This window comes from Cyanistes caeruleus, chromosome 9 (assembly GCF_971803275.1).
Source record: "Cyanistes caeruleus chromosome 9, bCyaCae1.hap1.1, whole genome shotgun sequence".
Taxonomy (NCBI): Eukaryota; Metazoa; Chordata; class Aves; order Passeriformes; family Paridae; genus Cyanistes; species Cyanistes caeruleus.
This window is the reverse complement of record NC_141709.1, coordinates 25,844,624-25,867,902: the sequence shown is the minus strand read 5'-3', so window position 1 is coordinate 25,867,902 and position 23,279 is coordinate 25,844,624. Positions and strand designations below refer to the sequence as shown.

Genomic DNA, 23,279 nt, shown 5'->3' with positions numbered 1-23,279 from the left:
GCCTGGCAGAGTTACTCCTACACTCAGACACTCCACAGGCCATTTTCTGCCCCATCAAGCAGCTGGTTGAGCAGGCAAGTTGGGAGCACAGCCTATGGGAAACTGAGGGGACACCAACCAAGAGACAAACACGAGTTTGGATTTATGTAAAAAAAAAAATTATTTATTTTGGAGGAGGATTTGAACATCGACATGCAGGTACAACATGAATAAAAATTATTGCACCGCTATTATGTGGCAATTGTTCAAGTTTCTAAAAACACAGAAATTCCACACTTTCTCTTATCTAGCTAAGTGCTGAGTGACACGGCTTGGCAGAGCCCAGCGCAGGAGGTGCTCTCACAGCCACCTGGATATGGTAATCGAACACAACGTAAACACACACTTCTGTCAAATCTTCTACTAGAAGTACAGAATTATCCTTCACATCCAGTAAGAGAAAACCAGAGAAAGACTTTATCCTCCCCTCTTCGGAAGAAAAGAAAAACAAAAAAAAGAAAAGAAAAAAAAAAAATACTCCAAATCACACCTTAATGCAAGTGTGGCAAACAAACCCACTGGTCACTCCTACCCCTTCCCCCACAAGCGCTCTTTAGTACAGCAGCAGCCAAAGGCCTCCAACATTCAGACCCAGGAGTGGCCAGTACAACACTAAAGTCTAATATTTACAATAAATATCATCCATTTCTCTTAGTTTGCAACAGTAAGAGACAAAGGGAAAAATAACACTGAGGCACGGGGCAGGGATGCGCCAGCTGGATGCGGGAGCAGAGAGGAGCTGCGGAGGCAGAACCAGCTTAGCCGCTGCCATCCCAAGACGGATGAGGAGCAGGAGACACATCCAAGCTGACAGAAGGGAAGAGGGGAACAAAGCAGGAAAGCAGCATATTTGGATGGTGACATGCACGGCTCATTCACCAAACACACACCTCACGCTTGTGACTTCCACCTTCTGCCTGCCTGCCTGGGGATTACCCACGGACACCAAGGGCCGCGCTGGCCACGGCTTCCCTGGGACCCCGCGGCTCAGAGGCGGCACTGGCAGTATGCTCTTGCCCCTCAGACACAGCTTTTCCAACATCCTGTTCCTTCCCAACACGTTTTGCAAGCTTTTACTTGAGAAGGTGTTTAAGGAATTTGTAGCAGAGCAAGGAATAAGTCTTGGTGTATCTACCTGGCTTATTATCAAAACTTAATAGGAAAAGTCTTTTCGCCCAAACCTTCTGCTAAAGTGCGCCGTGTAAATTTGACAGAAGGTGGAAACAGGGGTGATGGGGCACCTGGCACACCAAGGGAAACTGCAGGACTGACCAAGAGCAGGGAATATAGGGCTTCACTAGAATGCTTTCCTGGCAATGCTGTTTGGCTTCGGCTTCCAAAAAACCAGAGATTTTTAATTGCACTGACCACTCTCTGTACCGTAGCTACAAAAGAGGCAACGAAACACATACCTCACCTTTTCTTTGGCCAACACAGGCAAAAGCAGCAAAAGCTGTGACATAGCAAGGGTTTTCACTCCTCCTTTTGTGCCTAGGAAAGGATAATTCTGCAATTCAGCATGGGAAGCAGTGGCTGCAAAGGCAGGGAGTCAGCAGCTTACAGCTGGTACCGGCACAGGGTCCCAGCCCTGCCAGGGGGGATGAACCAGGTTACCCAGCCTGGCTCACACCCCGTGCTCACCTCCCAGGAGCAGCAGGCCGTTTTCTCCTCAGGTTTTTTAAACACAGAAGGAAAAGGGGGACCTGCCACCCAGGGAACAGCCAGCTTGGACCACGTCCTCACACAACTCCTTCATTTACACAGACACTTCCATCTCACCAAGGTCAGCTGCTCTCAGGAGATCAGCTTGTCAAGGAGGCTTGTCTTTGTAATTACCACAGACTCAGGACGCCAAATCCATTTTTCACTATTCCTGTCCATGCCATAATATCCTGTGCTGTTTCTCAACCATTTTTTTAGTAGATCAACCCATCAGGGAGAAAACCAGCCAGATAAGTACCAGATCCTGCCAAGTCTGTTCCTTACTTGCCATTGCTCTAAATCAGCACTGAATGATGCTCACCACCAAGAGCACTTGGGAGAGGCTGGAGACACCCAGGACCCGGACAAGGCAGTGGAAATACTGTGGTTTGTAATTGCAAACCAAGTGCATAAGAGCAGCCTATGAATTCCAGGAAAAAGAGCGGAGAGACAGCACAGCAGGCTCTGCTCTCAATACCACCACAGCTAGGTTTATTAAGGTGTTACCCGGGAGCACTGAGGCTTTGGTTAGTGTAGTAGCAACACCATACATGTTCACACTGATACACGGAGTAAACACTCATTTAAACATGTTTAAAAAAAAAAAAAAAAAAAAAAAAGCTCAAACCAAACCAAAACTTGGTCCAGAAATGAAACCCAAGCAGCCAAAATCAAGTGCATAATGGGGGGAAGCAACTGCTACACAGAAAGAAACAGGGTGAAATTCCAGAGATTTTTTGCGAGTTGTGGGTTGTACTGAAATCAGACTGAAAGAGATGGAGAAAATATATTCCTATATAATAAACATATTTGAATGTAGGGCAAGCAAATCAAAACTTCAAGTTCAGAGAAAGCCAAGACAGTGAAGGAAGCAGCAGTGTAAGGAAATCAGACCAACAGAGATGGGTTTTAGCCTGGAATACTGTTGCACAGCCATTCTGCTTGTAACAGAGTAAGCCAGTGAGCAGGGCACTGTCCCTCACGGGTGATCCACAGGGAGATCCACTCAGACAAGACAAGGATACAAGCTGAGCACAATCTGGGACAAATGATGGGAGTGTTCATTGAGAGGAACCTTTAATTGGATGAAGAAATGGCTTACAGTGCTACAGGTATCACCACTCGACACATTTATTGGTGCATTATTATTGGTCTAATGCTCAGCAAGGAGCACTGGCACCCAGAGCCAGTCACACTTAAAGCAAAGTGATGTCTAAACCTAGGAGCAAAGAGTAAGTTTTCAATGCAAAGTGACTTCAGCAGTTGAAATGATCTAGCTATCAAAGCTGAAATCTGAAAATATCACATGTGTTTTGAAGTCTGTTTGCAGCCTGACCACAGAACTCAAGGAGTCTGAACTCTTCATAGGTTTGTTTTTAAAATGGGCTAATTCAGAAAACTCAGCAAGTTTCCCAAGCCCCAATTCAGAAATGTTAAGGGACACCTTAAAATCCCTACCTATTTAGACTCACCAAGAGAAGGAAAAGTCTCCAAAGGTCATTCTTCATTGAGATAATTTTGCCAGACACACCGGAGAATACACAACTACAATTTTTTCTACTTTAAAACCAACCTACAGGCACCCCTTTCCTGGGGTCACTTACTCTGCTGCAGGGCAAGTTATGAACTGAAGCCAGAGAAAGGAAAATAAAACATCACTAAAATTTTAAAAACAGAGGGAAATGTTGCCATGTGTCCCATACAGATAAGTAAAAACAATCCCAAAAAAAGCCAGCTTATGGATTGGAGAGTTCTCTTTCTGATAATTCCATTGAAAATTACTCTTCCTTATTTTAAAGAGCAGAGAGGGATCTCTGTCTGTCCAGTCTCTCCAGCCAAGTCCTTTGTCTCTACATCCTCCAAGGACACAGGACTGTGAAGACACATGGTGACAAAGAGGTTTTACTTGCACCAAAGAGGGTCTGTCATTTCAGAATAACTTGCAGACAAGAGGGCAGGTTCTCATTCTTGTCAAGGGACATCAGATTGTAAAACTGGAGCAAAAACTTGACATTTGTGAATTTCAATGGAATTTCAAAGAGACTGCTGAAAAGCAGAAATTTAAAAACAAGCTGCCTTTTTTGCACACAGAATTTTTGGGATCTCAAATAAATGCAGAATTAGAGGGAAGAGCACATCAGGCCCTAAACTCAGGCAAAATAAAAGGTGTGGAAGGGAAAAAAAAAACCAAACCAAAGTGTTTCTTAAGCCCTGCTTTAAAGATACCCTGTTCTAAAGAGACCTCAAACAGCAAGCACTACTGTGTACAAAAATAGAATAGCAAGGATGAAAAAACACAAAAAACAGTATGAAAAAAACCCTCCCAAAAATAGATGTACACAAGTTCTATTTTATATTAGTGTATATTACAAAATTCAAACATGCAGTCTCTATTTTGAATGTAGAATGCTCCAGTCCATGAGTACCAGCGATGCTGCTATGTTTTCTTCACAGCATCATCATGTGACAGGGGAAAGTCTTGTATTTTTAACTGATTTCCAACCTCTTTGCTTTTTGCTTGTGCCAGAGTCCCTTCTTTACAGGGCCTTGTGCTGCCATCTGGCAGAGGAGAGGCTCTCAGAGCTGCTTGTCCAAGAGCATGAGACAGCTCTTTTGACGGAGTGATTTTGCAGCTCCCTGCCAACGCCTCAGAGGCTTTAGCACTGCAAAAAGGTGCCTCCTTTTTGACCAGCACAGGACATGTTGCCTCCTTTTTGGCCCCCATGGGACATGGTGCCTCCCAGGGCTTTGCTGGGTGCAAGGACTCTACACAGGACCCACTCCTCGTGGTCAGACCGTCTGTGCTAGAGGGTTTGGCTTTCTCTTGACACTCTCCTACTTGTGAAATGTCCTGCCTTTTTTGTTTCAAATCTCTCTCCTCTTTACAGGAGGCACCCAAATCCTTTCTCGTTTCCACCTCCCCAGACCCAGACATAGTGAGCTTCAAAGGGCCCAGCACACTCTGGGCCAGGGGCATTAACTGGGACACGGAGAGCACGCGCTCGATGGCACCGGGGACGAGGAGTGGGGAGGACACAGGTCCTGCTGGGCTCGTTTTGCTGGAGGTTAAAGCACCCTCTGCCTGGGATGAGCTGGGCTGCTGCTTGTCGGGGCTAGGACTTCTTTGGGACGTTTCACTGGTGCTCCCAGGAGACAGAAATGAGGAGCTGTGCTGTTCCACAGGCTGAGGCGTCTCCTTGCGACCCTTCTCACCGCGGTCTGGGTGGCTCACCGTGACAGGAGTGCTCGTGTTTGCTGTGCACCATGAGGAAAGTGCCAGCAGAGGTTTGGAATCCTGTTTTTTCTGACTGCTTTCTGTTAGCACAGGCTCTTTCAAGTCAAGTTTACCACAGGAGGTCCCAGAGGAATCACCTTCTTCAAGTTCCAGGAGTTTGATTGACGGGCACTGCGTATGTTCTGTGCCATCTACTGGTTTTTGAGTACCTGGAGTTCTCCCGAGATCTTTGATTGCTTCAGAAGACTTGTCTTTTGAACCAAAACATTCCAAAGTTTTGTTTTCTGGCAATTTAGGCTCCTTTGCAGTCGTTTCTGATTTTAAGAATGGCTTTTCTGAATTAGCTAGTTTTTCTGGAGAAGTTCTTGAGGGGAGCTCTGGTGGGGAGGGGTGCACACTGATTTGCAGCGGCTCTGAAACAGGCTTTGCTTGTTGAGCATTTCCCTTCTGCAAATCTTCTGTACCTTTTGGATCTTCAGGTAGAAAGGCATCATCTTCAATACTATCCTTGCTTTCCAATTTAGATGAAAACTTATTATCCTCATTAAAAGAATCTGAGCCTCGGTCTCCACTGCCACGGGGCTTGTCCAGCCTTCTCCCATCCTGACTATCTTCTGAACCATCATCTGTTTCATCTTCAGAAGAATCTACTTCCCTGATGGCCTCCTGCTTTTGCAGAGACTCCCTCCTCTCCACCCTGTCCTGCCGAATGGCACCCAGCTTCCGTGAGCCCGGCTTCTGCAGCATCCCTTTCTCCGCCAGCCCAAGTTTGCCGCCTGTCGTTTCGTTGGCAGATTCCTGCAAGCTCTGGAGGCTGGGATCCCGCTGCAACATCTCCTTCTTGAACTCAGAGTGAGAGATATCCAAGCTATGCTTCCGTGAGGAACCCAGCTTCTTCTCAGAGGAGGACAGAGAGGCAGCCAGCTTCTCGGCTGACTGCACTCTCTTCAGCAAAGGAGACCGAGGGGGCTCGGCACTTTTGGGGCGAGAAATTTGTCTCACCAGTGGTGGAGAGGAGTGTAGTTTTACTGGGAAAGACTGGATAATACTGGAGCTGCCAATTGAGTGTCCTGGCAAAGGAGATGGGGAGCGCTGTGGTGACGTGGACTGCGGGGTTGGTGACGGAGTGTGAGCCAGGGGGGACAGAGGGATGTTTCCTGCGGATTTACGCCTTGGAGATCTGTACTGCCTCTGGAGCTTTGGTGCCAGGCCATGCAGAGAGCTGGGTCTGATGTGTCCAGAGCTGGCTGGAGAATTGGGAACACTGGAACTGGGAGAGCTGCTCTGGGAAGAATTGCCACCAACTTAAAAGGAGGAAAAAAAAAAAAAAAAAAAGAAAATAAATACCAAAAAGATTAATACATATTTGGCCATTAAAACAAGTTATTGAAAATAAGTCAAGACACAATGTCATGTTACTCCAAAGCACAGCAGTAATATTGAAGGCAACATTGCCAGGCTTCTGATGGAAGTTCACATCATTAGCACCCAACACCAGAGCACAGTAAGAAACATTCAGCTATGAGAACACTTTTCTGGAAAAAAAACCCCTTTGATCAGACAAACCACGTGTTTCATTGCTATTCTCTGGATGCAAATCTCTTTATTCCAGCAGCTGATTCAATTTTCAAATATGGCTTTGCCACACTGTTTTGATTTCTTTTCTCTGAACACAGAAAATGTGTCAAACTGCTATGAAAAGATTGCAACTTACAACACACATTTTCATCAAAGTGGAAGGATGCTGTAGTACATTCTCAAAAGGATGTATGGATTTTCATCTTTAAATGAATCAATGAACAAGAACACATCCATCCTTAAGGTAATCGACATCACCACTGTCATTTGCTTCACAAAGAGACCTACTACCTGCAGCTGTGCATTTTATTTCCAAAATGAATCAATCAGCAAAAGTCTCCTCTAATATTTTCTTTTCTTGTTTGACTGGATTTTTTTGCTTAGTTTTGTTTTGTTTCATGTCTTTTTTTTTTTTTTTTTTTACCTGAGTGTACTGACTCTGGAGTGGATCTGTAGCTCTGGGTTGGTGACCGAGGAGACAGGTTGTGAGTTGGAGAGCCAGGCACACTTTCTCCAGATGACAGAGACCGGTTCAGGGATGATAAACTCCGGCTGGTGTGAAGCAGCGATGCTTGTTTAGTGATCTTCCTCAACAGAGAACTCTTCTTCTTACTGGGGAAGAGCATGCAAAAGGTGTTTACAAGCCCAAATGATTTATTTAGCTTTACAAGCAGATTTCAGTCAATTTTGTGTCACAGTAAAAGAGACAAAAAAAAAAAAAATCCAAGAAAAGAAGAACTAAAGGAAAAATCTGCTGATATACATTATCTGCAAATGGATTTGAGAAAATCTCTCTGAAGATCTCTTACTTTATCTTGGTTACCCTTTCATTTTAACAGAGAAACATCAAAACAAACCTTTCCTGACCATCCTTTGTTTTACTCTTCTTGTTCCTACGAGCCATCTTGGATTTGTAGCTGGCTTTTCGAGCTGGACCAACTTTGATGGATGTGTTCTCAAATGGTGTGGTGGAGATGGACACTTTATTTCCACTCTGTCAGACACAAAACAAAGAAACATTGCTTACAACATGGTTATTTGAAGCAGATCTGCAGGCCAAACAGGTAGGCTGCTAGTTTATTGCTGCCTGCCATTTTGTAATCCTTTGTCAAACTCCATTTTTCCCCTCAGCATTTCCACCTATCATTTATTAAGGAATTGCCGAGAGAGAGCCCTCATTAGTCAGGCTTTCACAAATGATTAGCTCAGACCCCAGATGGTAGGTAAAGCTTCCCAGAGCAGGCAGAACACAGCATCTGACCTCTCCCATTGAGATCCCAAATGACTCAATTTAATACTTGTAATACTTGGAAACTTGAACAAAGTGATATTCTGTCACCAATCCTATTCCCAGTGCTCTGACTGATGGCAGATGTGAGAATATCAGGCATCTATCATGATGAATCTGCAACACAGAGCATGGCTTGTCTATCTCATGTTAAAAAAATAATTATCCTGACTGCTCCTCTTTTTGCAATCCCAAAGACTTCTGTCTCTTGGAACAGTCCAGAACTTTAGGGGTTTTTTTCCTGTAAATGCATTCTGCTCAGAGAGGTATCAAACACAATCATCCATTTAACTGGATAACTTCAACACCAACCAGCACAAAGCTGCTCTGAAGTACCACCAGGTGCTGTGTGCACACTTGTATTTCAGACAATGCCAACATTTTATGCTCATGTTTTCCAAAATGTAACAGCACTGCACCCCTACCTTCAGAATCAGCTCCACCACTTCGGTGTGCACCAGCCCGTGGACCGGCTCCCCGTTGACGTGGGTGATCAGATCCCCTTCCCGCAGACCTGCTTCGTTCGCCGGACCCCCTTCCTCCACGTGCTGCCAACAACAAGGGGTGACTGCTTTGAGAAGGGCAACCTGCAAGAGCTCTGGCCAGATGGGACTCAAAGCCCATCCGTGTCACTTCCTGCCACAGCCAACATCAGCTGCTGCTGAAAGAAACCACCCCTGGCACAGCCAAGCACAAACTCTGCGCTCTTCCACTCCTCCCCAGCATCCTGGGCATCCAAGGCAGCCAGGATGGTTAAGCTGATCGAGAGACCAGCTCTTCCCAAAGCAAAAGGCTTAACACACTTCCAGAAATTTTACAGCACTCAGGAATGTTACCCAGATGCTCTTGATTTCCAGACAAACATTCAGTCTTTTTCAATTTCTTTGCCATCCCAAATCCAGCATCCTTCCATGTACATGCTGGAACACAAGGTGGCCAACAGACTTTTAAGGAAGACTCTGCCATGTGTTTCAGGTGCCTATATTCCATCTCATCTCAAACTCAAGCTCTCAAAAAAAGAGCTTATTTTTCCACTTTCCATCCTTTATTAACCTATCCAACACCAGACTTTTCCCCTGTGAATACACTGCCTTTCCCTTGTCCCTGGTCAGGAATGTAAGCCTCCTTCACCGTGAGGGGACAGATGTGCAGGGGAATGCACATCTTTTGCACTAGCTAGGAAAGATTCCAAATAAGTATCCTGGTAAACTCAGCATTGTTCAAGAAAACAAGAGAGAGGCAAGGCAAAACTTCAGTTTCAGATTATTTCTCTCAGAATGAGTATTAAATAAGGACCCAAGTGCATGAAATCTGTATTATCCAATGAACACAGAAGTGCAAGGAAAAGAATTAACCACCTTTACCCTGACTGCATTCTCCCTACCTACACAATCCTAACAACACTGCTTCAGGGAATGGATCATTCCTAGAAGTCATCTACACTAACACAAAAGGAACACAGAGATCAAGTACCAGCAGTAGTGGGAAGGAAGCAATACAGACATGGAAACCAGACCTTTTAGCACAGCTCACAACAACTAAGCCAAGAGCTAAATCCCATGGCAATCAGCATAGCAGCAGTGATGCTTTAAGGCTTGTAATCAATTCCAAGCGACTGCTTGGAAAACCCCAGCAGACTGAACTGATCAGAAGCAGGTTATAATCACTAACACAAGTCTGAATAGATTAGCTATAATGGGCCCTCATGCAACAGCCCCAATAAGGAGAAAGAGGGTATGTACACAGAAACATGCTTTAAAGGATGTGCTGCAGGTGAAAGAAGGTGGATTCATGTAACCAGGGTAAAAAGAAGGAAAGAAAGGTTGCTGTGGTTCTGTGATGGGCTTGAAAACTACCGGGAAACCCAGAGTGCTGTTATTTATCTATTTAGTTAGTTAGTTAGTTATAAAGGGCTCCCCCCCACCCCAAAAAGGTAACTTTGGGTGTGATTAAGGAGAGAGAAAACAAGGTGGCAAAACACAATTTCCAAAGCTAAACCCCACGCCCCTGGCTAGATGCATTTGTGGCCCCGAGGGTCCTCTTTTGAGAAAAGCAGAGACCTACCCAGACCATGTGATGCACAGTGTAGATATCACTGTCACCCATATAGACGCGAATGGCGCGCAGAGTGAAACCGTATTTCTTTCCAGCCCGATGGATGATGATTGGTGGTTTCAGGTTTGCGATAGCAGGAGAAAAGTCACGGCTGGGTGAGGAGTCCCTCGAAGATGGGTTGGAGGAGAGAGAATGAGGTGACATTGGACTGGCCAATGGAGAACACGTGTGGTGATCTACAGTGATGACACAAAGGTGGGCAAAAATTAGGAAAACAGGCCTCCAAAAGAGAGAAAATTCTTGTTAGAGAACAGCTATGAAACCAAATCTTCCAAAGGTCTTAAAGTGGTGGCCTTCACCAGAGCTGGGTCTGTCTGCAGCTTCAACTAATTCATGCTTTGTAATACAAATAGCAGGGTTTCCAAAAAGGCTCATTTGGAGGTGTACATTTATTGCAACGCTCATACAGAATTGTGGTTGGGTCACAGTGTTTTCTACTTCTCTTTCCAGGATTTACAACCCATCATGAGCATTTACTCTAGGCACAATCCTGCAACACCCCATTTCCAGGTTATTATGCATTATCCCCCTCCAAAAGATCAGATGCCTCTAGATCTTGGTGCAAGTTACACATTGGTGCTGAGATAAATCCAAAACAGTTAGTATTAACACAAAAGGAATGAGTAGGTGATCAGACAACAACTACATCTAGGCCGTTTTGTTAGTGTTTTAAATTCACAGGGGAAAAAATATTTAACCCTAAAATAATAGCTACTGCAGGGACTTTGCTGCTGCAAAGCAACATCACAGGTGTACTTTTGAGTGAGTTTCCCAAATGAACAGCCATGGGATGGGCTGTCAGATAAACTACCTGACTGCTTGCTGGTGGAACAACAACCACTTTTTAAAGTACAAAACAAATACAGAACTCTCATTTTAAAATGAAGCTGGTCAACATCAGTAAAATAAACCCAAGAGCAGGAATGCTAAATGCAGCTGTAGAAGGTAATCTCTAATCCATTAAGAAACACCTGCCCAATCGCCCAGCACATATTTACCTCGCATATGGGAGCAGCTCTGGAGAAACCTTTGCTGGGTGATTAAATACACATTTTAGAGGTTTTCATGAGGGAGTCAGTAGTTCAAAAACCAACTGACACCCAAAGCACAAGAAATGTGATGTGCATCACCATGAGGCTGCCAAGAGCACGTGCATTCCTGCCTCCAGCTCACTGCTGGAAGGAACAGGTGGGCATTGCTCATGGCCCAGCTGCACTCCCTGCTCCCATCTAGGCAGGAATAGGTACAGCCCTGGAAATACAGCATGGTCTTATCCTCTGGAAAGGGACAAAATCCCTGTGGGGAGAAAGTCCTTCTAGTGAACCAGTCTGTCACAGCTCAGTATGGAGCTCTCTAGGAGTTATCACCTGTCACTGGGAATTGTAAAGGTCTGGTTTTGCCTGTAGACAGAGCTGGGCCAACAAGGTGAGCAGTTCAGCATTGGCTTAGTGAGTTACATACACTGTTCAGTTCTCGAGCACTCAATCTCAACCAAGTTATCTGGAGTTTCCGAAACTTATCAGTGCATAAATGCACCAGACACATTCCATTCCCAAACAGCACTGTAGTTAACATGTGACATCAAAAAACCTTGAGGGTTAAAATCATTCTGTGTCTCTAAGATCCCCTTGCTGCACCATTGTCTAGAGACCAGCTAGGAGTCAATTTAAACAAATTCAGGGGAAGAACAGGGCCCAGCTGCCATTTGCAGAAGCTGCAGTCAGACCACAGGCACAACGCTCGTGTCTGTGGCACAGCAGTGCTCATCAACCTGCGAGCAGGAAATATTAAACCGACTGTAAAAGTTCTCTCCCCTCCTGCCAGCCAAGGCATTATTCCAGGAGAGCGAGGGGGGCGGATCTGTCTGCAGACCTTTTGTTTAGTGCTTGCAGATTCTGACAATGCCTCACTCAAGGCATTTCTTACCTGAGGGAATCAGGAGAGACAAGGCAGTAGCGGATGCTGATTTAATCACTTTATTGACAGGTCTCGAGGTACGTTTCTCCCCTGATTCCCCAGAGAGCAACCTGTGTCGTGCCCGCCGCACTGCCAAATCGCTGATGGCTTTTGGAGTGGTAAAGTCTGGGCCTTCATTGCTATTACTGCGAGCTCGTGGATCAGAGAAATCTGCAGTGCTCCCAGCTACAGTTTAAATTAAAACAGATTAGAACCACAGGGAATTCCTAACAGTCTATTCCCCTACAGGCAAAATACATTAAATCAAAGTCATGTTTACATGAAGTCCAAGAGTAAATTTTCCTAAGAAGAAACCCCAGGGCTTGAATTTTTATTTACAAAAATGGTGTTATTCTGAACACAGAAAATTAGCAGCTTCTATTCTGTGGAAAAGCTCACTAATGAAATCACATTGTGCAGTGGCAGTTCCATGAATCCTGAAGCTGTGGTGCATTTCTGCACGCCATTTCAATGGGATCATTCACAGATGAAAACAGGTTTATAGAAAGTTCTGCATTTTTACAACCAGCAAGAACTGTCCATCTTTAAGTCAAAACTGCTCATAAAAGAAGAGCCAGATTCTACTGGAGCTGCACATAAAAAATCCACTTTAAGAGAATACTAAGGTACTCAAGTTAAGGAAAGTAAAAATGTGGGTTGTAAAGACAACCTTAATTTGTCCCCTTCCGTGCACCACTGCAATTTAGTCTTGAATTACTTAACCTGCTATAATTATATATAAAATGCAAAGTAATCTTGAAGATCAGACCGGGCATATAACAACAGCAGATGCTGGGGGTCCTGTACTCAAGGCTGGTGCCTCTGTCCCCCATGTGATACCTTGAAGGGGCACTGTGAAAATACAGTAATTAGAATTTACAAGGTGCTTAGAAATGGAAGTGGTGAGCATCACAGCAAGCCCACAAGGGAAATTAATCATTCTGTCTTCAAAAGCAAATTTTAAGCAGCATGCAATAAATAAAGCCTAAGGGCCACATTTTGAACAATGAGGACAGAACAAAACATTGATCATCGTTATTTAAGTGGGCAGCACTGCTCTGCATACTAAGTGAAGCAGGAAGTATCATGAAAATAAAAATTCAAAGCACCATTACCATAGACCCAACACTTAAGAGCCACAGAGTTTCAAATCAGGCTCCCAGACAATGAGGAACCCAGATTCGGAGGCTGCATGGGAAAAGGTGCCATATAAATTAGAGAAGCATTCAGAGACAGTGAGAGGAGTTAAACTCCTTTCAAGCCTCTGACTTGGAGACACTGAAGCACTGGTGTTCCTGGATTCCATGCACTAGATCAAAGACTGCTCTAATGTATTTAGCTCAGGGGAGCAGGCTGCCCAGGAGAACTTCATTTTTGCCAATCTCATATTGCAGATACCCAAATTAGCAATGGAAGTATTCTTGCCATTTTTAATAGCATGTTTCTAGGCTCTTAGCATGAAATTGAGAACCCAAGGTTTCACTTATGGCACCTATGCCAAGCAAGTATGAGGCAGTTTCCTTCTTTCACTTTTGCACCTCCTCTTTACACAATAGCATCACCAGGCCTCTTCAGGGAGCATGGACAATGAAGAGAATGGGACAATTTTGAAGGAATTTCACAGACTGAATTGCAGAAGAGGAATAATAAGATGTTGGAATCTTTGGCTTTACTCTGGAGGCAAATTTATTCTAAGGCATTTCCACCTTCTGCCATCAGCCCTCCATCACACCTGCCTGGTGCTGTCCACCTTGTCCATTCTTGCTGCCATTCTGACTACTTCCTCAGTACCTCTTTCCATTCTCAATGCATCACAATTGCTTTGCCTGCTTGCTCCCAGTTTCTACCAGCAGCTTGTTCCTTATTTTCTTACCCACTTAGTCCTTGTTATTCAACCCTACAATCTAGTCCTTCCCCTGACTATGCCATCTTTCTCAAATTTTCCTTTGCCAACCTTCATTTCAACTTCCCCTCTTTCTTCCATTGTTCCAAACTTCCTTTTTTCCCCCATCCTTACTACTTCCCAGTAGTTCCCAGCTCTGACTTCTTCTGTTCCCAGGAACATGCAGCTTCACCCCCTTGTCTTCCCAATGTCCTGAAAGGGGCAGGAACTGGGAACACTCCAGCACCCAGAGCTCAGTCCTACACTGCAGCAGTCCTGCACCACTGTAGGAAGGTTCAGCCCTGCCCAGAGCTGGAGAAAAGCCCCAGGACAGTCAAAGTTGCTGAGAAATCAAACACTGACTTCTAAGAGCCACTCTCCTACGTTCAGGCTGCAACTGGATGAATTTTGTCACATTTGTCTGTTAAAATAAGTAGCATATCCCTGACACAAGCCCCACTTCTCCAGCATATTTCAAGTCTCTCCAAAGTCTTGGGATGAGCAAAATCACAAGGAGCAGGGATCTGTTGGTACAGCTGACACCCACATTCTCCAGGTCCAACTCAGCAGTGATCTGTTCTGATTAACACTTAAATTAATGCTGTCTCAGATAGGCACCCAGTGGTTATAAATAGGCATAGATCGTATGAATCTCAAGCATTGAGAAGATCTAAATCAATTTGAAGTGACAGGACTGAAATCTAAGATGCAATTTTTGAGGAGATGAAACCACTGGCATTATTTCAAAGCCAAGCACATTCACAAAACTACACTAAAATATCTACTTAGCATGTGGCAGTCACGTGCTCTGACACCCAGAGCCAGTTCTAGAGTTAATCTCTGCAAGGTAACACGGCCTCCTTGGGGACCAGGACACCAAGCACGTACCTGTCAGCGCTGAGGTGCTGCCGGCGGCCGTGGAGGGGGTGGTGGCTCCGGCATCCCCTTCCAGCTGCAGCTCGTGCTCCACAGGCTGTTCTGGAATGGGCACGGGCAGCCCCTCCCGCGCCTGCACCGTGGACAGCAGCATCCCCTCGGACTGGGGCCGTTTGAGGGCGGCCCCCTCGTCCTCGGCGGAGATGGCGAAGCGGGGCATGTCCAGGAGCCCCGAGCAGCGGCGCCGCACCGTCAGCGGCGGGCTGGAGTCGCTCTCCGTGTGCGAGGACTCGGACATGGACAGGCGCTTGCGCAGGCTGGGGGCAGAACCGAGACAGGGACCCCCAGGTGAGTCAGGGGCTGATCAACTTGGAAGGGTGAAAACAGGGCACAGACCCAACTCAGGCACGTCTGAAGCCAATTTAAGGTGAAGTCTGGTGGCCAAGCTACAACAGTGGGAGTTAAAACAACAAAGGCTTGGGGCATCACCTGAGTTTAGAGTTCCAATTGTTAAGCTTCTAGGAAAGGAAGGGATAAACCCCAAGAAAAACACAGTACAATGAACACTATATTAAATATCATTAAAAAAAAAAAAAATCACAATTGCAAAATGCAAATCATCCTCCATGTTCCTTTTGGAATTAGTCGAATTTTTCTTTCGAAGTTGCTCTAAATTAGAAGCCAGGAAGGCCTAATGTAAAATGAAGTGCACCGCAGTTATGAGTGCAATCTGTAAAACATTTTTAAGGGAGTCGTATAGACTAGGTCAGAGCTATTTTATGCTCTTTCTAATGCCAAACATTAGTGTAAAAGTTTAACAGGGGTTGCACAAAATGAGAGACATCCCTTTTATAAGGTAAGTTTTCAGTAATGCCAGAAACATGGCAGGTATCCAAATTCTGGGTATTCATATATTTTACTGACACTTTTTATTAGAGCACAAGATCTTTTGGGCATATTCTGAACTTTTGAAACTTTGAACTTTCCTAACGATTTCTCTGCTTTGTAGCAAAAGGTCAAAGTCTGGCAACATGAGAATTTGCATTAATTTAAGGAAAAAACTGACAAGGGGTACATCTCTGACGTAACTAAGAAATCTGCCCTTAAGGTTAGAAAACCTTTAAATTCATTAAAAGTATTTGCCACAGATTTAGAAGATGTTAGTACTTAACTAGATACATTTAAGGACCGTATAGCTTCTACACTTTTGGCTATTCAATCCAGGCTTCTCCTGTGGAAATACAACATATGATGCTCTCCTCACCTAACACTGGTCATAGGAAGTCATGGCTGGTCTTTTTTAGCTGCTGTGGGAACACAGAAGCCTCAGTTGCACAGAACTCACATTTCAGGAGACCCAATGACCCAGCTGCGGTCCCGGCTCTTCAAGCCCCCCAGGCTGTCCAGCCGATCATCCTTCTCCTCACTCAGGCTCCGCTTGGTTGGTGGTGGAGTCTTCCTCTCCTCGTGGATGGAAAGTCTTTCCATGCTGCTGTACACCTGCATGCAGCAAAAGATCCTTCTGTGCAGGGAAAACCAACCCATGGAGCCTTTTCTGAGCAGGGGGGAAAAATCTCCTCTTGAAATTTCCCCCTGAGAGTGTGAACTTGGTCATGTTCTTTGACCAAGTAACTCAGTGCAGGTGTGACATGCTTAAGGTGTGCCAGGGAGGAAAGGAAAAAGGCCCAGCTTCAGAAACACCAAAATGCTTTTCTACAATAGCACCCAACACTTCTCCTTTGAAAACACAACAGAAATACTGACAAACTTTGTGAAATTACTTTGATTTTTGGTTTTAAAGATTCTCAAATCTAAGAGGAGCTATTGCTAAAGACAGCTGCACAACTCTTGAGGGCTGGCATCTGGATCTTGAGATCTAACTACACAAATTCACTTCAGTGATAGGCATCATGCTCATGACCCCATTTCATTATCATCAGTCTATCAGCATTGCCCCAAGCTTATTTCAGAACAAAAAAGTCCTGCCCTCCTCAAGGAATCTACTATAATGCTGACAGCTTAATGAAAGTGCCTTTCTTGGTTTTACAGCCGTCTTTAAATAATTAAATGATTAAGCAAAAAAAATCCATCCTTTTAAAACTACACTTGACTGTGGACCTAATTTACATAAGAAGAGATTAATGAAAATAATGTTATTAAAAATTCAGAGCATCAACAAGATAACTATTAATAAATCATATGGCTGAATTGTCAGACAAGAATTTCAAAATATAATGAGCCTTTTATGCCTCCCACATTACAAATGCTGTATAATTTTCCAGGTCTTAAAATAAATTCATTAAAAGTGAACTTTCTTTCTTTGTGGCAAAAACATTGAACCCTAAAGAAAAGCTTCAGTCTAACAAATGAGTAATACTCATGGTGAGAAAAGGCAGAGAAAAGAAACTCTTACGTACTCATGAGAACTTTTTCAAAATACCAACTAATCCTCAGTTCCAATTTTAAACATACTTTTAGTGATGCAAATCAGGAGCAACTCCATAAAATTAAGAGTAACTGTTATTTAAACCACTGTAGCCTGGCTGAATACAAAGAATGAACTGGTCCTTAAAAACTGACTTCAGCAGTGGAAAACTGAAGGAACTGCTGTCTAAAACCAAAATAGCTTTCAGAGTTCCTAAGTAAAACTCCTACTCCCATCTCACTAAGAGGAGAAATACAATTCATAAAGTAGCTGCATTAAAACAGCATTTCTTCTCCCTTCTGCCCCTCCCAAACATATTATATTTTATCAGGAAGACCAATGCAGTTCTTTCCCTCCAGTTATGTATTTGAAAACACCAGAAGTTTTATGTTTTGTAGAACTCAGGTCACTCCTGCTGCTTTCCTCTGGACTGCCTTTTACTGATCCATGTTCATTCTCAAGAACACTGCCCAGTACAGACCAAAACGCCCCAGAGATGGCCTTCCTACTGGTAAGCCCAGTATGGAAAAACATTGCTTCAATAATTTGGCACATCTAACTCACAAAGGATTATGTGCTGAGACCCTTCTCTTTGAAATTGTCACCTTGCTTTTTGCTCCTCAGGCTATATTTGAGACCATGAGTGATGGAAACTTCACTGATGTTCTTACCCCTTTGATTTTAGACCCTTATTCCTAATTTTAGAATCCATTTTCATCCCAAAAACATCTTGTCACGTATGGAAGGTCCTTTCAGAATGACACTGCTCAAAGCAAGTAAGTCTTGGATACTCCCTATGCCAACATCCAGGTCACTGGTAAAAACACCAAAAACTGTATCAGATGCAGAAGAGACCTACACAATGCCCTGCATGTTGGTAAAACATTAAGAAATATAAAATGTCATTCTCCAATTATTCTGGTACTCACCTTCTAACAGGCCACAAGCTACCAGAGAATAAACAATTCATGCATTGTTTTCTTTCCTCAGTGAATCCTACACACCATGAGATCCCACAGAGCATCCACATGATTAAAATCTGCCCCATACGAAGCAAAGAAACCGTGTTCCTCTCTAGACTGTTTTCTTTCAACAAGTTAGCATGCCCCTACCTTGCTGAACCTGGGTGAGCAGGAGGAAAACTGCCGAATTTCCACGTGATCATCATCATTAGTGTCCTCTTCCTCCTCTGAATCCAGGTGCTGGTACCGTTCTGAACGGGCTGGGAACAAGACATGGCACTTGCATCAGTGTGGGGAGTGCTGGTAACTCACACCTCAAGCATTGCTACTTAACATTCAAAAGAACTTTGAATGTTAATACACCATGCAGGGTGTATTTCTGTTAATACTGAAACATACCCAGCCAGATTTTGCTCATCCCATGCAATTGCCAGTGAAGAATATCTCCTTGGCAATGAATTTATCTTATCCTGTCAGCTGTATTCCATTCTGGAAGCAGCTGATACTCAAAAGATGTGTAATCCTACAGACCCTTCATGGTAGGGATATTTCTTCCCTACAGGAAACAATCATGGGGAAGGAAACACGGAAACAATTCACTGTCTGACTTTCCAATAAACAGCTTTTTGACTGTCCATCCTGCATACATACATGCATACATAAAGCCTACTTAAAAAAAATAAAAATAGTTACCCCAAAAGAAAATCTCCTCTTTTCCTTCCTGCAACTAGGAAAAGGATTAGATTTTGTGAAAGAAAATGGGCAAGCAGCCAATATGCAAAGCTATTTTTAATGCAAAAACTTCTTCCAAAGAGATTTCGTGCTTTGAGATTTGCAGCACTGGATTTCTAAGCCGGGCACACTGGATTTTGTGGGGTGGGCACTAATAAGTTTGGCTACAGAAAGCTGTTAACTACACTGAGCCAAATTTGCTGCACCACATCAGCCAAAAAGCTACTTTTATAAATTTTAACATTTTCTGCATTAGTGTTTATAACAGCAATGCCAACTCCTATCAGTGTCTATGTGAGATATTTCCTGATGTGAGAATTCCAGCCTTTACAAAGGACTCACACCAAGGTCACTCTGATACCGAGTGTGCCCGGGCACGTGGGGAGTTTCCCATCCTTCTGACTTGACAGACCCAGTGGCTTTGCTTTTATCCACCAGGATCTGCCTGTGGCTGCTGCACTGGGCCTCTGCCAGGTGCTGACCCAACTCAGTGACAAAAGCTTCCACATCCTAGTGGTGAGAACACCCCACCACATCAGTTTCTCCATGTATGCTGTACCAGTACAACCTCAATTCATGTAGAAACCCCAGCTCTGCCCCCTCTGCACAGCTTGACTCCAACTGCTCTCTGCAGCAACCACACAAGAGATTTCCCAATCTTTCTCTCCCAGTCCTACCTCTCCAAACAAGTCCCAGCCTAAAAGCTCCTTCCCCAGACTGGAAGAGCATGATCTAAATGGAGTCACTGCTTGTGCAGTGTGAGAGCCAAGAGACTGGAGGCAGCTGTTCTCTCCCTCCTTTCACTCTCAGCAAAGCAGAGGAGCAGAGCAAAAATGTGCTTCACACAGATTCAACCAGTCCCATGGCCCCAAAATGGGAGAGAGTCCATTGATGTAGAGCAGAAATTTCCATATCTCAGGGAACTGATACAGTCAGTATCCCATTCTGCAGCTGGAGAGGGGGGAAGACCTCACCCTGACCAAGCTCTTTCCACCTGCTCAGGTCCCCAAGTCAAATGAGAAAAATTAGGGAGCAGAGGCTCTGGGAACAGAGATCTCTCCATCCCTCCTGTGATGCTCCTCCCTTCTCTCCCAAGAGCACTGACTCTGGGGCTTATCTTGAAATACCAGGAATCTTACATAGCACTGATACCACAGCAGTTCCCAGACATTTATACACAGCAGACAGGCACTTCATATCTCATTAGAGTTAGTAATGCTAAAATAAAGTGATACACTTGCAGCATTCAAAGTAATAATAATATAAAAAATAATTCAAATTACTTCAAATATCTTAAGAATTTTCCCCACATACTTGTCTTCAAGATCTAGGGTTTGTTTTGGGGTTTTTTTAAAACATTTATTGGCTGAAAACAGTCACTAGGGAAAGATCTTATTGCTCAAAAACTCAAGGAATTTGAATTTACCAAATGCTTTGGAAGAAGTTTAATGAACCCAGCATGACAATGGCAGCACCTCTCGCTGCAGGCCCATGGCTGGCAGGACCACAGGCACCAGTGAAAGGCCAACTGACTCCAGCAGCAACATTTTTTCATTTAAAATTAATTTGCCTTCAAAGAAACCTTACTTGGCATTCAACAGAAACTTTTTAAAGCAATTTCCACCAAGTCTTTTATTCAATTTCTAAAATGACTTATCTCTAACAATTTCAAAACTGAAATATTCACAAGAAATATGATGCCATTTCGGCCAAATCTTGAGTCTTACTGTCAAAATAGCTTGTGTCATCCTCAGACTCCAACTGTGGGATGAATTCAGCTTTCTGCCGGAGTAATCCATTCCAGTCCAAATCTTTAAAGAACCGATGCTGCTTCACTTCAAAGGCACTACCTGAAATAAGCACCTTTTATTGCAAAGTATTTCTTTCAGCATTTGCATAACATAAAAAACAAACCCTAAAAATATCAAGAGCCTAGGAGAATGTACTAGAGTACTTTCAAGTCACACATTTTCCAGGAATTTTGAGAAACAACTTATCCTTTTACCAAAGTGGTCATGCAGGATAAAACCTGAACAAGATTTCCTCCTTCCCACCTACTCTTCCTGTTTAGCAACAACACAGATGCTGGAAGATAGCATCTGCTGTTGCATTCCACAGTGACTTTCAAGATTAGGAGCTAACACCTTAATTTAAAATTTTCAAACTCTAAACAGCATCTTGTTCAGAACTGAATAAAGAGAGCCAAGTCTGAGAGGCACTTAACAATGTGAGTGACAACTCACAACTCCACTGTTGTGAATAAACTCATTCATGTGCCTAGAACAAGACAGGGCTCACCTATCTTCCTGAATTAGTATCTACTGTTATTAAGCTCAGAAGCTTGGGTACCCAGAAGGAAAAAGTAAAGACTATCTGTCTACCAGTTTATGCATTTTCTTCAAATGAAATTAATATTCATAGCAGATACTACTGTCTTTTCAGAAAAGAGAAGAGCAGAGGAAAAGAGATAAAAGGTTTGCTGAGTGCCAGTGGCACTATGAAGTGCCAAGTGAAACAGCAGTCTCAGCAGGTATATAAGAAATCAAAAAAAATCAGCCCATCAACTCATTTTATAAGGCTAGAAACTCTACATCTTTTCCATGACAGCAACATCTTTCAAATACATGGATTTTAAATAGAGAAGAACATGTGAAAACCATCTGATATCATTATTAATTCATGATCTATTCATCACCCTTGTGTGCACATGTGCTAAGTCTGCTGAATACATGTGCCTTTTGGAACTGTTATAAATTTACCTCTAAGCTTTTTTTTTTTTATTCTTAAAGTGTAGTTTTGCACTGAAAATCCCAAATTAAATTAAACTAATCAAATCAATGAAAGATGAGCTATCATGTGAAGCCACAGTGTTGCACAAATTACAACAAGAGTGTAGTGAGAGATTATTTATGATTATTTACAATTATTTACTATGAGGAAATGAGAAGTGTTGGTTTGTAAAACTTTAAATCTGACATTATAAAACAGAAAGACTGACACACATATCTGACTTTGCCAAAAAAATTATCAGACTTTGCTGTATGTTTGGAGAATTCTACATTACAGGCCCCTAGGAACGGGAAAGCTTTCATTTATTTTATTATACCCAGAAATTCACATCCCTGGCAAGGATTAAGCCCCTACTCAAACAGAACTTCAAAGAAATCTGATTGTACACTGTTCAAATGCAGACACAACCCTCAAGCCTATAATGGAAGAACACAGACCAGAGAAGTTATGTTGCCAAGCTGACAGTGCCCCTTTCCTGTTTCCCAGACAAGACAGTAGTACCTGCCTGGCTCACAGACATTTGACACGAATTCCCAGAGCTCCACCACACTGAACCCAGTATAAACTGCTCCCCAGCTCTAGATGAGCATTCCTCAACACAAGTGGGTGTGCATCACTGGCAAGGTAGCTTCATCCCCTGCTTCTGTGTTTTCCTCTGCACAAGGTTCTCACCTGTTCCCATTCTTTCCAGAGGATTTTGGCGGAGAAGCTTAGAAATGAGGTCCTGGGCATCTGGTGGTAGTGCATCATCTCCTTCTGGCCAGGCAATTTCATCTGGGGACAAAAAGAGACTTGACATTTTCTACCAGCTTCCCAACTAATTTGAAAAACCATTCACACTCCAACACCTCAAAGTGCAGCACTGAGAACTGCCCCAGAAGCGTAAATACCTTGAATTCAGCAGCTTAATATAATTCAAGCATTGACATTTTTCAAAATGCATAAAATTCAGCATCAGCTAAAGCTGCTGTCAATCCAAGCAGTGCTTGTGGAGACAAAAAAAAAAGCTTTAAGGACTCTATTAATAAAGTATGAAATGGGACTTCCATGACAATCCATAAACAAAGACAGTGACAATACTGTGGCTGTATCTCCTGCCTGCACATTCCGCAGTCGTTATACTTGGAACAGAGAGAACAATTCACAGGTAACGATTTCATGCATCATATTTAGTGCTTTGCTGAAATTTGCTTTTTACAAAGGACATTTGCCAAGTGTGTTAAAAATTTACTGCTTCAGAAAGCATTTCCAATAGGAAATGATTTCACTGGCATCATCACCGAGTGAACACAAAGCAATTGTCTGTCCAACTTCAAGCATGAGACAGGTTTAAAACACCACAAGATGAGAAGGTACTGAGTACAACAACTTCAATGTATTGTGCTCAGAATTTCCTTTCATTTCACTTATACAAAAGTACTAAATTGCATTTAGACCTACAAAAACAATAACCAAAATTAGTCTGAATTAGACCAATTGGTGACTACTCCTTTCATATTCTCCATCATTTAAGTTAAAAGACACAACAGGAAAATCTCCACATATTTTTCCTCAATACCACAAGGATTTCTATGACTCCCACACCATAACAGAACTATTTAGGAAGTTAACACAAGTTTCCATAGCTGTAATCAGATTGGAGATGATCTGACACAGAAATTAAGAAATAATAAAATTATATATTAATATTATATATATAT

General features: G+C 43.3%; 1 protein-coding gene across 17 annotated transcripts in view; it reads right to left on the bottom strand.

Moving 5' to 3' along the window:
- Positions 1 to 141: 141 nt before the first annotated feature.
- Positions 142 to 23,279, bottom strand: part of MAST2 (microtubule associated serine/threonine kinase 2) — a 219,421-nt gene continuing 196,283 nt past the window's right edge. For all 17 annotated transcript variants that reach the window (XM_086902241.1, XM_086902240.1, XM_086902242.1 and 14 more), the window contains 11 exons: positions 22,252 to 22,353; positions 20,517 to 20,639; positions 18,208 to 18,317; positions 16,016 to 16,170; positions 14,683 to 14,987; positions 11,883 to 12,098; positions 9,906 to 10,132; positions 8,267 to 8,389; positions 7,411 to 7,547; positions 6,978 to 7,165; positions 142 to 6,279 (listed from right to left, as the gene is read on the bottom strand). In XM_086902241.1, coding sequence (XP_086758367.1) covers positions 4,178 to 6,279; positions 6,978 to 7,165; positions 7,411 to 7,547; positions 8,267 to 8,389; positions 9,906 to 10,132; positions 11,883 to 12,098; positions 14,683 to 14,987; positions 16,016 to 16,170; positions 18,208 to 18,317; positions 20,517 to 20,639; positions 22,252 to 22,353 — 3,788 coding nt within the window. In that variant the 3' untranslated portion in view covers positions 142 to 4,177. The remainder of the gene's footprint in view (positions 6,280 to 6,977; positions 7,166 to 7,410; positions 7,548 to 8,266; positions 8,390 to 9,905; positions 10,133 to 11,882; positions 12,099 to 14,682; positions 14,988 to 16,015; positions 16,171 to 18,207; positions 18,318 to 20,516; positions 20,640 to 22,251; positions 22,354 to 23,279) is intronic.